This window comes from Platichthys flesus, chromosome 11 (assembly GCF_949316205.1).
Source record: "Platichthys flesus chromosome 11, fPlaFle2.1, whole genome shotgun sequence".
Taxonomy (NCBI): Eukaryota; Metazoa; Chordata; class Actinopteri; order Pleuronectiformes; family Pleuronectidae; genus Platichthys; species Platichthys flesus.
The window spans coordinates 22591740-22608005 of NC_084955.1; the positions used below are offsets into that span (position 1 = coordinate 22591740).

General features: G+C 42.4%; 2 protein-coding genes across 2 annotated transcripts in view; both read right to left on the reverse strand.

Moving 5' to 3' along the window:
• Window positions 1-477: 477 nt before the first annotated feature.
• bola1 (bolA family member 1) lies at window positions 478-2282 on the reverse strand. The gene is made up of 2 exons (XM_062400128.1): window positions 2228-2282; window positions 478-1088 (listed from the first exon to the last, which is right to left on the reverse strand). Exon 2 carries the CDS (start codon window positions 1062-1064, stop codon window positions 612-614), a length of 453 nt encoding a protein of 150 aa, XP_062256112.1. The 5' UTR covers window positions 1065-1088; window positions 2228-2282; the 3' UTR covers window positions 478-611.
• A 4257-nt stretch (window positions 2283-6539) lies between these two features.
• Window positions 6540-16266, reverse strand: part of sv2a (synaptic vesicle glycoprotein 2A) — a 32025-nt gene continuing 22298 nt past the window's right edge. Inside the window, exons 4-13 of the mRNA XM_062400168.1 lie at window positions 15606-15757; window positions 14133-14266; window positions 13945-14034; window positions 13365-13472; window positions 12251-12339; window positions 11251-11415; window positions 10658-10791; window positions 8288-8494; window positions 7469-7628; window positions 6540-6828 (exon numbers count right to left, since the gene is read on the reverse strand). Of these exons, the coding sequence (XP_062256152.1) occupies window positions 6645-6828; window positions 7469-7628; window positions 8288-8494; window positions 10658-10791; window positions 11251-11415; window positions 12251-12339; window positions 13365-13472; window positions 13945-14034; window positions 14133-14266; window positions 15606-15757 (1423 nt within the window). The 3' untranslated portion in view covers window positions 6540-6644. The remainder of the gene's footprint in view (window positions 6829-7468; window positions 7629-8287; window positions 8495-10657; window positions 10792-11250; window positions 11416-12250; window positions 12340-13364; window positions 13473-13944; window positions 14035-14132; window positions 14267-15605; window positions 15758-16266) is intronic.

Below are 16266 nucleotides of genomic sequence, written 5' to 3' on the forward strand. Positions count from 1 at the left end.
TATTTACTTTCAGGGTTCATACACATTTTGACCAATGGATTTCCATGACATTTCCATAACATTAAACCAAATTTCCATGACTGGACATTTTGTCAAATATCGTTGAATACACGAAAAGTGACAAAATGTAGTAGTTATACTAACAATGAGAATTCCAAGGCATACAGTAAACACAAGCCTGCTTATATTTTGAGCGAATTTCTTTAAAAGCATATGAATTATTTAAAACTCAGCGTAAATAAACGACATGAAAATATGAATATAACAAATTTCCATGACTTTTCCAAAACTTTGGGGATTTTGTTTTTTCCATGACTTTTCCAGGACTAGAAAAACACATTTTAAATTCCATGACTTTTCCAGTTTTTTCATGACTGGAGGAACCCTGTACTTTAAGTGTTGTTGTTCTTGTTCATGTGGCACTTATAGATATTTTAAACTACCTCATAAATACAATTGCAAACAAAATATTTACAATAAGTGTTCACACAGTTTATTTTGCAATGAAACATGTGACTACCATTAAGACAAGAGGGGTGAATACTAATCTCTGTCCCCCTCTTACTGCATTCTTCACATTTCAGCAAAGCGCTGCTTCACTGTCCAACACATCAGTCTCTTCCAGCCTTCAACTTCTCCTCCACCGTGTGATCTCCCCTCGATCCTCCCATGCAGGGCGGACTCTTTGCCAGGTTGGGGTTACTTCCCCACTGCTCAGGGGTCTTTGTCTGTATGGCCAGTGCATGAACACAGCTACTCAACTCCTCCTTCAGGGCCTCATTGACCAGACGGTGGCGCTTTATCAGCGGCAGACCCTCGAACTGGGAGCTGACAACCAGCACACGGAAGTGGGATTCCGAGCCAGGGGGCACGGCGTGCATGTGGCTCTCATTGTGGACTTCTAGGTGGTCCGGCTGTAGTGCGTCGGTTAGTTTGGTTCTGATGGAGCTCTCAACGGGCCGGCTTGGGTCCGGGGCCATGTGCGGTCTGAAGTGGGCCAGAGGCCGGTGTAAGGGGAGACTGGTGGAGGCAGAGCGAGCACAGCGGAGGACACTGGGCAGCATCAAGAGGATGTGGCTAGAGACCACCTGAGAGAGGAAGATGAGAATAAGTACTAGAGCTCCTACGATGAAGGTTGATACAGATATTAAGGAGTAAAACAATTTCTATAACAACAAATCAATATTATGAAACAATGAATTGGCAAATTAAGTTTTCAAATGAATGTTCCTCGTCCTTCAGATGTAGGTGAACTGCTGAGATCTGACCTGAGGAGCTGGCTCTCCTGTGCTGTGCTTTGGGAAAGGGTTGTTTCCCCCATGTTCAGGTCTGTGTATCCCTCACTACATTCACCTGCATGTACTTCATTGCTCTGCTTGTGTCTGGGTGTTTCTGTCTTTGGGATGGACCAGTTTGTGCCTCGGTGAACTGTACTGGGATCTGGGTGTTTATTGACTGCTCTGCACATTTAGAAACCACACATGGTGCAATAACTATTCTCACACACTCCATACAGTTAAAGTTTGAGCGCCTTTGAATATATATAGTTTTTTGCTTTGCTTATTACTGCATATGACAAATAAAACTTGAAATCAGTTTTTCAGATACTTCTGGAACATATCAGGTGCCATCTTGACCTTGTGGGCACAGCCTGAGCCTGATGGTGCAGGGTTCTGATGGTGCAGGGTTCTGATGGTGCAGGGTTCTGATGGAGTGTATATTGATCTGTCTGTCTTCTATATAAACCTCAGTCTTATGTCATCCTTCACTGCACAGCCCAGGAAGGTCAGACCTCCACCATCTTCCATCCTCCCCAGAGAACCTGATGTTGCTGTGTGCTGTGGACTGACGAGCTGGAGCTGGTCAGCACCACCAGGCTCAGTCTGTTCCCACAAGGTCAGACACTGACACCCGCTGAATTAAACACACTGTCACACGTGCACACAAGTCGGTGACTCGACTTCAAGTCACGATGAAACCTCCGTTTTACCACATTTCGCTAAAAGTTACACAAACAGTTAAGCTAGGCTACAGCCAGGGGTTGTTTGCTAGCATTAGCAGTTAGCTTCCATGACAGAAACATGGCTAATATAAAAGCTAACGGAGTCTTTGCACCTCGCGGCTCCTCAAACCATTAAACACCAGTTCATGTTTGATTCTACAGCTTTAACAATAACAGAAGAAACAAGTTATTAATAAGGTACGAAGTGATTTTAGCTGCTTTTACCTGCGAGGAAGTCAGAGGAGTCTGTGGACCGGATGCAGAACGCTCACCGGAAGTGGAGAGGACGGGATTTGTAGTTTTAAACACTAGAGTTTTGCAGCAGCAACTACAAACCTTAAAGTTTTTATTGTTGATTGATTTCAGGTACGAATGAACAGTTTAGTATTATTTTATACAGACTATAGATGTTTATCCGTTCATATTAATATGTGCACATTGGTTTTCTATTTTACTATTTCCTCTAGGTAAACATTTTATAAAATATAAACTACAACTGTAATTTCATTTTAGATCACAAATAAGAAAAGAAAAATGTAAAATGTCTGTTAATTAAGTATTTGTTTAGGTGGTTCTTACGTAGGCTTTTTAATATCTGTTATTTAAAAATAAAAATGGTTAAAGATTCTAAAATAAAATTCAGGATGACTATTACGACATTCACAAAATTCAAAACTCTGAAGCCTGTTATGTTGCTACTCTATTTACTGCAGGAGAAAGCCATTATTTTAAATTCCTGTGTTTTCAATACTATTTGTATTGAAAAGGCATATATGGTATCAAGTTCCAATGTTTTCTATATTAAAAATAATAAGTATATTATACTTGGTGTTAGTGAAAAGGTAAAAACATTTACACACATAGACAAGAAATGACCAGGATTTGCTTCATAGATTTTTTTTCCCCATTTGTTTATTCTTCATGGTTCTTAGTTAATCATTGTGATTCCAAGGGGTCGGTTGCACAACAAAGTGCAAACCCCATCCAAAATCAACAATGAAGAAAATATAAGAAAAAAGTCTCACACACCTTTTTTAACAGAACTGGTGTCGTCACATTTAGGCTAACTATGGTCCATAACTGGTATGTCACATTGATGTATTTACTTATATTTCATTCTCATTTACAAAATGCACAAAATCAAAGACAACATACAGCATTGTTCATTTACACTTCCTTTTTTATAGCATTTTCTTTTGTATTTCGTGGTTCCACAAACGGTTTCTATACTCACAAACAGTCAACTACAGTTTCTACAGCACGATACAATGACAAAGGTGATAAATTGTTTTGTTACAGTTAATTAATGGCAATGCAATCTTATTGACAAAAGCCTCGGGACCCTTGGGTTGTTTTTCCAGAGTACACACGTTGAATGTCGGCTGTTTAGTCCATGTGTGATTATTGAATTTTTGTGGACAAGGCCAGCATGTAGTGACGTGCTCCAAGTCCCAAAATAGCTTTGGAGGAGAGAATAAGAGACAAATATCCAAACACTTATTGCTTTGTTAACTTTTTGCACTCGTCATTGACTGCTGCCCAGGCAAACAGTTAATTATACAAAAAAGACCCTGTAACATAAGCTCAGATATGTACCTACGAGAGACAATCTTGACTTGGACGGAGCCTGAACTGAGTCACTGAGACTGGATTAGCATTGTTTTAAACAGCTTTTCCATATTGAACGAAACACAACAGTTACCTTGACATCGTTGTTCTGAACTCCGTGGGTGATACAGGACAACACACAGAGAGTAGGACTGCCCGTTCCAGCTCATTACTTTTCTATTTGTACAGTTAATGAGCATTAAATATATATATATATATATATATACGACCGATGTGCTTTGAAGAGGGGATCTGGGCGAATTTAGTTTTATAAACAAGAGCATCTGGACTCTTAAAGACAAGTTTTCAGAGGAGTTATGAATAATAACGATTACAAGTCCAGCTGCTCTTGTCTCACACAAACGATAGTTGAAAACCTACAAAGACTGACTGTTATATAGTATATTCCCAGGGGTGAGAAGGTTTGAAGAGCTATCTTATTAGTTATAGTTATTATCTTTTTTATTCCTTTTTATTTACATATATTCATAGCTATTACAGAGAACTGATGGTGTGATGTGTAAACTCAGGCCATATATAAAATATTTGGCAATAATTCATGAGGTGGTGGAACTGATGACACACTCATAGATTATGGCTCTGGGGTGAAATTTGAGATTAGACGGTGGGATGTCAGGGGGCAGGTCATCAAAGCTCGAAGCACCTATGTTCACAACTGCACTCGCGTTCACTGAAGATCGTCATTCGGTAGATTTTGGTCTTTGTGCTCTTGCTGAACCCTCGACGTGGTTCGTCTTTAAAACCTCTCAGGACGTGTCCGGAAGAAGAACAAGGCATGACAACTGGGCCTTGAGCAAGGCATTCACAATTGTGCATGTACGACAGTGTACTCTTAGTGCAATGGGTTGTCTATTTGTTTTCAACTGTCTCGAGTCTATGTTATGGCTGCTATCCTACAAAATGGCAGTTTGGACAAAAACAGTTTAATTAATCAGACATTTCAATGATTGTTTTTTTTCTTGTCTCTTTCGTTGCAATTGTGAACATATCACGCTTACTTGTGTAGATAGGGGGGGGGGGGGGGGGTTATGTGGCGTTATTTTTTCTGCTGCCACTCTGTGCTGTTACCGGTGTGTGTTGGGGGGGGGGGGGGGGGGGTAAATATATGACAATCAGCCCTTGGCAATGGGTTCTCAAGGTGGATCTCATGTTGTCGCTACATATGTATTAAAAAAAAAAAAGAAGCACAAGAAAACACAAGGTCCAGATTCATACCCTCATCATCGGACTGATCGATTTCCACTGAGATTAACCACGATTCATTGTGTTAATAATTAGGTTTTTACTTTGGATGCAGTATTTTCCAACAATTTCCATATTTCCTCCCGCGCTGACACAGAGCGGCTCTAATCTTTAACCCTTGCATGTCCAGTAAGTGGTCGCACCATGATCGGTTGTCAGTCTGAGACAGCTCTACCCGGCGTTCCGTTAACCAGTAAATAAAAAACAAGATTGCCAGATGTGAAATTCTAAAAAGACACAGAAAAAATAAATTAACTAATAAATAGAATAAAAATCTCAATATTGCAGAGAGGTTCAATATTGCACCAAGAAGCACACTCACATTAATATAAACATTCAGTTCACACAAAGAATTCGATTTAGATCTTACACACTCACCACACGTTGGGCCGGCACCGAAACCACTCAAACTAAAGGTGTAGCTTTTCTGTGGAACTTGTTTTTAACGCTTTTTGATTGCTTCTATATATTTTTACTCTGATGTGAACCTATCTTGTGCAGTGTGCTCTGAGGAGAGAGAGGTGAGATTCATTATGGCCTCGCTGTTAGAATAAAAGCACTGTGCAGTCTCTTGTGGATCAGAAGTCGTATTGGAGATGTGAGCCAAACGCAACATGTTCTGAGATGCTGTTTACATGTTGTTCTCTCAGTTTAGGTTACACACATACTTCCATGCAGAACACCCTCCAAGAGACAAACACCCTCTGGGAGGAGAGGTACTAACAAAAAGGCTTTTCTCACAAAGGGAAACACAATATGACGGGGGAAATGAGAGATTCTGAACATTTTCATCACATAAGGAAAAATGTTCAGGACAGTAACTCTGGCTGATGGTTGTGCTTTAAGTGAGAATGTCAACAGAAAGCTTCACCTCTGTAATGAAATGGCAGATCACAGATTTGACTCAGCATGGTTTGATCTCAATGACCCCATGACAAGAGACGTGATCAAAAACAATGTTGTAAAGGGAAAACGGGGGGGGGCTCGACTTCTCTCCCTATCGCACCCAAACAACCCTGGAATGTTCTAAAATCTATAAAATGGCAGTCTGTTCCCCGACACGAGACCCTCGGGCGACAGAGGATGAGGACGGGTCTTTGTTAAAGAGGAAACCAAGTGAGGTGGCGTCTTGGTTTGGCCTCGTGAAGTCAACAATGCTTCAAATAAAAAGGCCTAAATGTCAAAACTTTTGGATTCTACGTCCACCAATGTCAAAGTACTGAAGATGTGAAAGGTTATTTGATGAATGGAGGTGAGAGAGAACTCTGCAACAATGGCTAGTGGTCATTTTTATAAGTCTATTTGCATGGCTCATTATCAAGAGCCCCCATGGCCTCACCTCCAACCCCAGCTGTGTGTACTTATATCAGGGGGGGTGGGGGGAGTTCAATCTAAAAGTACTGTTGTTTTCCACTGATATAAATGAATACACTCTAACCCAACACCATGTTTGCCTCATGTTTTTCATCTGCAGGGATAATAAACTATTTGTCTCGAGGCTTATTCAGGCATTGTAATGGTTTGTCCCAGCTGCACTTATCTTTATAACATGTAGGGGGCACAAACCGAATAATCACCAATCCTAAGTATTTACAGCTCAGCAGATCTACTGTATGTCGCTCTCCTCTGCTCGTGCACGGACGTTATAATTATGAGGGGGGGGGGGGGGGTCAGAAGGTGGGATCTGGGAGGGGGCTCTTGAGCGGTTCGCTTCACAGTGCGGCGAGAAACTCTTCGGCCCCCCCGGGAAAAGTTGCCGGAGCCACACTCACTACTGCAGCACTTGGCCCCGCGTCTCCGGTAGTTTGAGGGCCAGGAAGCTGCCCGCCGCCAGCGCCCCTGAGGCGAAGAGGATGGGCACCGCCTTGGTTATACCCACGAACGACGTGAAGATGCTGATGCCCAGCACGGCAGCTAATTTACAGAGGGCGTTCAGGAAGCCGAAAGCTGTGCATCTGGAAGAAGAAGGGAAGACAGAGTCAGATTTGTGTTCACAGTGAAACAAGGAACAATTGAAGCAGCAGATCCATCTTTTAATTTGGACTCCACGTATGTGGCAATTTTTTTTTACATCAAAGCTGAATTATCCCAGATATGAAAGCTGCCATTTTGCAGATTTGAGGCCAGTTTGCTGATTTGGCTGATTTGGCTTCACTTTTGGGAAGAAGCCACGTCACTAATCCTTATATACAGTCAGTGTACAGGATGTGGCAACTATATGTAACCACTGGATGGAGCTACATCTCCAAGTGAAAACAGAGGTGCATCACTAAAGATCCTGCTTTGGTTGGATTATTTATACTCCACTTAAATAACAATTTATTATGTCTCATGTAAGGCTACATTTTAATAAATGGGATTTAATAACTCTGCTATTCATGTAGGGAAGAGCACATCGTGGTTCAGCCATTAGGTGGCAACAAGCCCGCTCCATGTTTTACAGCACAATGGCCCTACAAATATTCATCCATCCCCCGCAAGCCAGCCAATGACAGTGGGGTAACTCTGGTGATATCATTGAACACGTCCATCGGCACCAGCTGCCATGTCTTCACCGTGTCAAGGAGATTTCGGGGGCATGCCTCAACGGCCTACCTCTTGTCAGAGGGGTAGAGCTCCACCGTCAGCACGTCCAGGGCGTTCCACGAGGCGATGCTGATTCCTCCGAACAGGCAGAGCAGAGCGATCATGGCCGACTCGCTGTTGCCAAAGGACAGGAAGAAACAGCTGATGCAAGATATCACACTGGAGCCCGCTGTGGATAGAAGGAGGGAGGGTGTTGAAAAAGGTGGTGGATGAAGACAAGGAGGAGATTATGCACAATTGACAATCAAGTGTTTTTTTTACATTTCTACAGATGGAGCATTAAAGACAGTGCAATAAAAAGGGTGAATTAGGTGCTTTGTGGATATTATGCAGAAAAACGAATAATTTTTATGTCCTAGAGCAAGAATGAACAATCCTCTCAACTGCAAAATTGTTACTTTTATCAAAAGTCTAATATATATTAAAAACAAATGGTGATTTGAATTGATGACAAATCCTTAAAGCAGATATTAAACTATATAATGATAAACTGAGGATGAAGCTGTGAGGCAGAAATGAGTTTTGAGTTGATAGATCCTGCAAACCGAGGGTAGCAGCCTCATTTCTGAATCCTCTATATGTCATTTAAACAATGTACATGTGAAAGAAGAGACCTTGCTGGCTTTAGGTCATTAATTATATCTCACCTGGGATTTTGATATAATATCTAGAAGCTAAATGGTGAGTGGGTCGTACGTTTGCGTTTTCATGCTGGCCGTTATTTGAAATAGTCAAATGCCCCAGGCTGTAATTAAAGGTCGCTGATTAACAGACTTCACCTCCCTCTATCCGTTCTGAGTGTTGTGCCCCCCCCCGCGTCCACATTACCTAACATCCTCAGTCGTCCAATCTTGTCCATGAGCAGCGCGGAGACAATGTTTCCTGGCAACACGGCCAAGGTGCCCAGGAAGCTGACGAAGTAAACCATGTAGGCGTTGTTGTCGTCGCTGACGTCGCTGAGCAGGCAGCCCTCCTTGTTGTGCAGGAACGTGCTGTTGAGGAGTTTGCAGTTGACCAACCGGTACTTGAAGAGATCTGGTGAGAGACGAGGAGAGGGGAGGAGGCGCAGAGGAGAGGAGGCAGAACGGGAGCGGGGTTAAAGGGGTTGATCCTTAGATATGTTGCCATGATGAAGAAGTTCACGTCTTGTTCGAGCAAAGGTTAAAAACTTTACAGTTGATGCTTGAAACACGGACTCATCAACTTTAAATAAGGCCAGGTCTGCGATTCTCTGTGTCATGAACTCTCCTTCACAGGTAAGAACAGCAGAGAGGAGGAGGCTGGAGGAGCAGAGGAGCAGGAGGTCCACTCCTTTCTGTGCCAGGACCTGAGAGTCACAGCGAGGTGCAGAGAGGTGTTCTCCTGCTCTGCTTCCCTTTGCTCAGTCTCATTATTGAAACAATGCCAATCAGTTCCTACTCTCTGTACATGAAACGGCTGTTTTAATATAAAAAGTCCTGTTGTTAAAAACCTAAAACATTGATTATTTCCCAAGTTTCGTAAAATCCTCCAACTCACTCATTCCAGGAAAGGTAATTTTGTACATGGTCTAGATTCATAAAGTGCTTTCATTCAAAACTCTTTACATTACAGTTTTGCAATTTACACATTCACACACAATCATACTGTGCATTTAAGTGCCGCACTTTCTCTAACACACATCCGTCAGGGTCAGCTTCTGGTACAGTATCTTGCCCAAGGACACTTTGACACTGGGGGAAACTGGGATCGAACCGCCGACCTTCTGATTAGTGGACGACCCTCTTTACAAAGCCTCAGGTCAATATGAATTGTTGTTTCTTGTAGAAACATTAGTCTCCAGAATATGTAAATAACAGTTCCTTCAGCCTCTGGATCAGAATATGAACATGAACTAACATGTGGCTAATTCCCATCGTGCCACACTGGGATAATAAGGTCTGCCATGGCAACCATCACTCAGCCTTTAATTCTGAACAGAACAAGCCGACAGTGAAATGAGGAACCTCCTGCTCGGCCCTGATAGCAGAGCTGAGTGATTGTTTGAACGTGTGTAAAGACACAACTAACAAAGCAAAGAGGAACCTGCGTCTGCCCAATGCTTCTTTTGTGTTTGTGTGTGTGCAGCTGCAGAGTCTATAGAGACCAGTGTACTATTTCTTAAAATGTACAGTCCTCATCAGGCCTTCTGCTGGTGACACACACAAAGCTACACAAAATAATAATCAATTGATAAATTCATTCTGGTTTGCTAGGAGACGTTGAAACTCTGCAATACTGCATCGGGTGTAGAACCATCCAGTCCGTGGAGGGGGAGGAGGAGGAGGGGGGAGGGTGGAGGTGGTTTTAATGGACGAGGATCATTTGTACAGAGATGACGACACGACACTGAACTCACAACACAAAGAGTGAAACTGTGCCAATCGGTCCACTTATTCATACAGAGATATTCAAAAGATCTATAAATAGCAATGAGAGAGAAGAAGGGCAGAGAGGAGGGGTGAGATCAAATCGCACTACAGCTTTCAAATATGTTCCACTTATAAGAAACAAGGTTTATTGACATGTTTCATGAATTTTAAGCAATTGAGGAAACAATTTGTCAGCTTCAGTCCTTCAGCCAGATGTTTCTCTTCCCTGACTTCCACTGTTTGTTCGGTTCCAGCTGTTTGCACCGTACAACCCCCCCCCCCATCTCCTCCTTCACGACATTACTCTATTTGTGTCTCTCCTTCGGTAGAGACAAATAAAACTTCTCCAGTTGTTGTTCATGAGAATTCTTGTTTTCATCCTCTCTTGAACAGATTTTAACCAATCAATCATCAATCAATCAATCCATCAATCCATCAATCCATCAATCCATCAATCCATCAATCCATCAATCCATTAATCAATCAATCAATCAATCCATCAATCAATCTAGCCACACATCCATTGTTACAATATGTAAGTTCATCCTCTAGGGGTCTCTCAGTCAAATCACTAACAAAAGCGCCAGTTTAATGAGGCTGTGAAGCAGTGGGATCAGTGGGATCATGGGAGTTGGGGTCTTCACCCCCTTCGCCAAAGAAAACCGACCTGACATGACTCAGGCTCACTTTTTGTAGCAAACTGCAATAAATGATTGTGTGTGTGTGTGAGTGTATGCGTGTGTGTGTGTGTGTGTGTGTGTGTGTGTGTGTGTGTGTGTGTGTGTGTGTGTGTGTGTTTGTGTCCTACCTGTGTTGTAGAAGAGGGTGGCAATGAAGGTGCAGTTCTTGAAGAAGGTGTTGCTGGAGGTGATGTCCTCGAAGTAACACTCCTCAAACAGCGAGTCCTCAAACACCATGGACCTCATTTTCAGGTTCATGAACCTGCACACCATTAAAGACAGAGACGGAGGAATGAAGACGAAGAAGGAAACGAATAGAGAGAGAAAAAGAAGGGATTTCAGAGAGATAGAAATAAAAGTTTTTGAGTTGCAGGGATATTAAACCATTAGACCGTTAGATATTCTATTACCATAATGTTTGAATTTGAACAACACAGAGAGGCGAGGTTGGGGCTGAAGGTCAGAGGAAGCATCAAACACAGGCTTGTTAAACATGAACAGCTCTGCAGGGCTTTCATTCAATCAAAGAAACATGCAGGATGAAATATTTTTGCAGCCTTATTCATATTTTCATCTGATTTGTTGTCATTTACCACAAATAATTTGCATATTGGGAATAAATTCATACATTAAGTACTGGAAAGGTAGAAAATATGAGAATCATCAAGATATCCTTGAAGTAGTGAGTTTGACTTCACATGAACGAGTGGGTTCAGCTCACTTGTCATTGAAGTACTCTCCCTGGCGGTGGATCTGGTTCTCCAGGGTGAAGTTAAAGGTCACATGTTCCACTTTCTCCTTGGCGAAAACCCTGGTGCGGGACCCGTACTCCTGCTTCTGCAGGTACTTGATCATGTCGGGGAACCACACTGTCAGACCGTAGTAGCTGGAGGAGGAGGAGGAGGAGGAGGAGGAGGAGGAAGAGAGAGAGAGAGTTATTACTTCTGTCACAAAAAGACAAACCTCTGTGTTAATGCCCTGTCGATAACAGATGACGTCTCCGTTGTAGAGGCACAGGAGCAGTGTTACTGTGGAGATGAATATTCCAGTATCACTGAAATATTTACACTATGTCTCTGGCCTATGGGTTTAAACTGTTTATAGCATAGACATGATGGCTCCCAAAAGTCAAGCTAAAGTGATGTGATCACCCCCTGGTGGCCTGCTGCAGTATAGGCCATACACCTCTTCCATGTTAGTAGATGGGACATTGACCAAACTAAAAAGTATACGTCAAAGACGATTTCTCTAATTTCAGGTCGTTCTATCACACTGATGTTTGTTCATGCATTATAATAATATATTAACAAGTTAATAGAGAATCTCTTATTAGCTCTATGACTCAGTACTCAGTAAATACTCCCACTACTGGAAGTCTCTTAAGCTTAAATCTTGTATTTTATTCCTTTTCACTCATTTTATTCTCTCCCACAACAAATGACCCTTGTGCATCATCTGCAGCGTCTGTAAAAACAATACATAAAGCAGTTTGCAGTAAGTGTCCCATCTAGAATCATGAACCTGACATGTGCTGCCTGGTCCTGAGTTCTGTGCTACATGTCAAACCAACACACAACAACACAGAGCTGCAGACATCCTCTCACACCAGCTCTTTTCAGATGCAGCACAGTAACACGCACTGGCTGCTGCTGGTGAAGTGTGAGTCACAAACTGACCCAGAAAAACCTGCAGTGGTGCATGATGATTCAACCGGATCCTACCTGAAGGACATGGAGAACCACACGGCCATCATCATGAAGGTGGTGCGGCGATACTCCGGGGAGAAAATGGTCAGGAAATTACTCCACACCTGAACGACAACACACACACGGAGAAAAATAAAATATATATCAGCAAACATACAGCACGTGTCTATGGAAACAAACTTCACTTCATCTGCTGCAAAAGAATAAACACCATGTCCCAGAATCCCTTTCCAGACGTAGAATCCACAAACAGAGACGGACAAGAAAGCACACACACGTCCCACAGACATCCACAGAGACACAAGTCACACAAACAGAGTCTGAGTTCAAATGTAGTTTATACTTTCACTGCAGGAACATAACACATTTTATGTAACCTTTGAATATTATAGATAAAAGCCTCCATTGATTATGAAATCCATCTGTGGACATTGGTGTCGATTGGTGGACAGTTACATTCCCAGTGCACATGATGACTCAGCCTGTTTGAAAGGTATTAAATGTGTACTTTGTGGAATACGTTAAATAAGAATATTAACACCTCTCTCAGGACACAGGAGTTTGCCTATTGCTCTGTTCAAAGTTTGAAAAAAACATGCTCACCGACATTAAATGATTTATATCTTCTTTCGTGTTGGTTTAATCTAAACACCCAGAGCTGTAAATGTGAGAATATTTGAAATGAATCTATTGTATGATTATCTTTGCTCAGCTGTGCTTTCCATGTTTTCAATGTTATCGGTTGTGTGTCCTGCAAACGTTGAGAGTCACCAGAGCTAAGAGTCTATTCCTTGTTTGCACGAACGTATTTGGCCAATAAAGCAGATTCTCATTGTGATGCTCAGACTGTTTGGGGGACCGGAGTCTCTGCTGATGACCTGCAGCCCCACAGATGTTAAGACTCCTGGAGGCCACTGGGATTGCTTCCAGGGAACCTGTCCTGCTTGTTTTTGTCACTCTGCGAAATTCTGTATGGAGCCAGGAGAACTTTTTCCTCCTCTTGATTCATATTCAGACCACAGACAAGAAAGCAGCAAATGTGGGTCCTTGTTGACAAGTCTATCTTCTCTTAAATATCTATATAATGCATATCAGTGAAGTGAAAGAAGAAGCTGCAGGTTCTCGTCACCTGATGGAAAAGTGAGGTGAGCCTCATCCTCCACTTCTGGTGCCAGGCAGCACTGTCGCCCAGGTCCACCAGCTCATCCATCTGCTTCACAGTTTTGATGGTGGTCACCTGATGGGAAAAGCACCAGCATTAATTCATCTTCAGATTTAAAAATATGTTATGTCTGTCTTTATGTATAGTTATTCAGATATTCATAGTTTTTCTATTCACATTTACTCAATTCACGAGGTAATTAAAATTATTTCACAGCTTTAAAATGTACTCAATAAATAAGTGATTCACCAAAAAACATCTAGTACATCGTAGTTTATAGTCGTAGTAGTAGTAGTGTAGTAAGACAAACTCTTATGTCCCCATATGTAATTTAAGTATTAATATATAACTCTTTATTCATTAAAAACATTACGAGATAACAGTAGCTTAGCTTATCGATATGCTAATTTATGCAGCACAAAACCTGCTGCACTGCTGCACACGCCTGCAGACAAACACATGCACAGTGAGAAGACGTTTATTTTTTCATTCAGACAACGATGCTGCTTTTATAATACATTTTTATATATGGGTGAGCGTGACTTACAGAGAAGACCCTCTCCGGGTAGCCTTTGGCCCTCATGTTGGTGTCGTGCACCTGCTTCAGGATCATCCACGCCTCATCATGTTTCCCGTTCTGCAGCGTAAACAAAAACATCATGCATGAGGTGAAGCCGGGTTTTTATTTCTGTTATGGTTCTAAACATCCAGACGAGGTCCGAGAGGCGGACTGACCTCCAGGAAGAAGCGGGGGCTCTCCGGCATGGTGGTGAGGGCACAGATGGCCGTCACAGAGGGGAAGGCACACACCAGAACAAAGACACGCCAGCTGTGGAACTGGTAGGCCGAGCCCATCTGGAAGCTCCAGCCTGCACCAGAGAGAGAGAGAGAGAGAGAGAGAGAGAGAGAGAGAGAGAGAGAGAGAGAGAGAGAGAGAGAGAGAGAGAGAGGAGTGGTCAGAGTAAACAAGATGCAGCTGCAACACTTGAATTCTGTGCACACCCATCTTCCTCTATATTCACACTGTTGTGTTCTGATTCTATGCATTTGATTTCAGCTGCATTGCGGCGAGTTGTCGAACACGCTTCATTCTGCCTGATGGCCAAACTGCCTTCCTTTTATATTTTCTCTTCTATGCAACGAGACTAATCCATAAAAAACGAAATCTCATTTCTTTCAGCACATGTGAAAATAGAAATATCACTGCTGTTGAAATTAATTTAGCTGCATTGTACAGAGTGTGTGCGTTCTGAACAGTTGCAAACTGTTTTTAAAACAGTTTTTTTTATGATTATCAAGTCTGCACAAGCAGATAAAGGATTTGTAAAACATTACACATCACAATATGTGACGGCAGTTGTATATTATTGTAGTATATTAATGTGGTAAAGGCACTTTGGAGTACATTACATAGTGTCATGAATAATTCACTTCTTATGAGTAAAACTAGAATTACCACCCTGCAGTTTTAAGCCTCCATGAAACCACAGGGTTTCTGTCCCTCCTGGTGTTCCTGACAAACTGAATTCCCAACAAAATGAGTATAATCTTATAGTCCAAAAACATGTTCACAATGCTAAAAATGGTTAGGGTTAGGGTTTTGTGAGGTCACAGAGACCTTAACATTTGACCTTTGACCTCAAAACTGTAATCAGTTCATCATTCATGAAAGTTTCTACCAAATTTGTGTGTATGTACGATCAAGAATGTAGAAAACGATAATCGTTCAGCTGCTAATTGTTTTGCTTTGGATTAAAGTGTCTGCTACATGCATTGATGTAAATGTGATATGAGGAAGATCAGGCCCCCCCCTCCTCTACCTCCTCCTCCTCCTCTCTTCTGCCGCTGGTGAAAACATTTTGACTATTATCAGATTCCTCACGCAAAGCAAGAACTGCAATTAACTTATCACTGTGCCTGCACGCTCTCTATTGGTCTTCTGCAGACGGGGGGGAAACCACTGATCAAATGATTGCACCTAACATTGTTAAGGAAGCTGCTTGAAGACACAAGAGGGAATTTAATCCACTCTCTCTTTTCAACCCACTTAAACACCCGGGGATATCTCTGCATCCTCGTTTGAAAAGCACTAACTTCATTTTCTGAAAAACACAACAGCTTCTTAGATTCACGTTACTCATGATGGAAAATGAAAGTCCATGTAATTAGGACGTTCAGCTAACTGACACAACTGTTTGCTTCTCTCACCGTAGTGGGGGATGATGGCCCAGGCCATGGCGGAGGCGTAGATGCCGCCGATCATCCAGAACATGCAGAGCCAGCTCAGGTGCTCTCCTCGCTTCTCCTGGGCCAGGAACTCGGAGTAGTAGGAAAACACGATGGGGATGGAGCCTCCGATGCTGTGGAGCAAACAGGGAGGACAGGGGTGTGCAGGGAGAGAGGATTAGAAGAGGAACAGGGGATGGGAGCCACGTGGAGAGGAGGCAAAAGGTGCAGGAGATAAGGAGGAAGAAGACGGTGGTAATTTAAAAAAAGGACGCGAACAGTAATGAGATGATACAAAGGGAAGGAGGGAGAAAAAAGCAGAGAGCTGAGAAAACAGATTACATTGAGAGAAAGAGATTTCAGCAGCAGGAGCGCGTGTGTGAGACTGAGAATTTAGCAGCTTCGCACCTGATTAAACATTAAGATTAAAGCTTTAAAAGCCACTGATAACAGTCGATCTCTACGGCCTTTGTGCGTGTTCCATTACAACTGGTCACAATCTGACGGGAACCTGTTCAGATTCAAACCCCTGCACTGATACAGGAGCAGTGATTGTTAAAACTCGTTTGGAAAAGTCTAAAGTTCACTTCCACTATGGATAAGACGCGGTGAGTATTTCACCAAAGACTGTCGGTGTTATTTT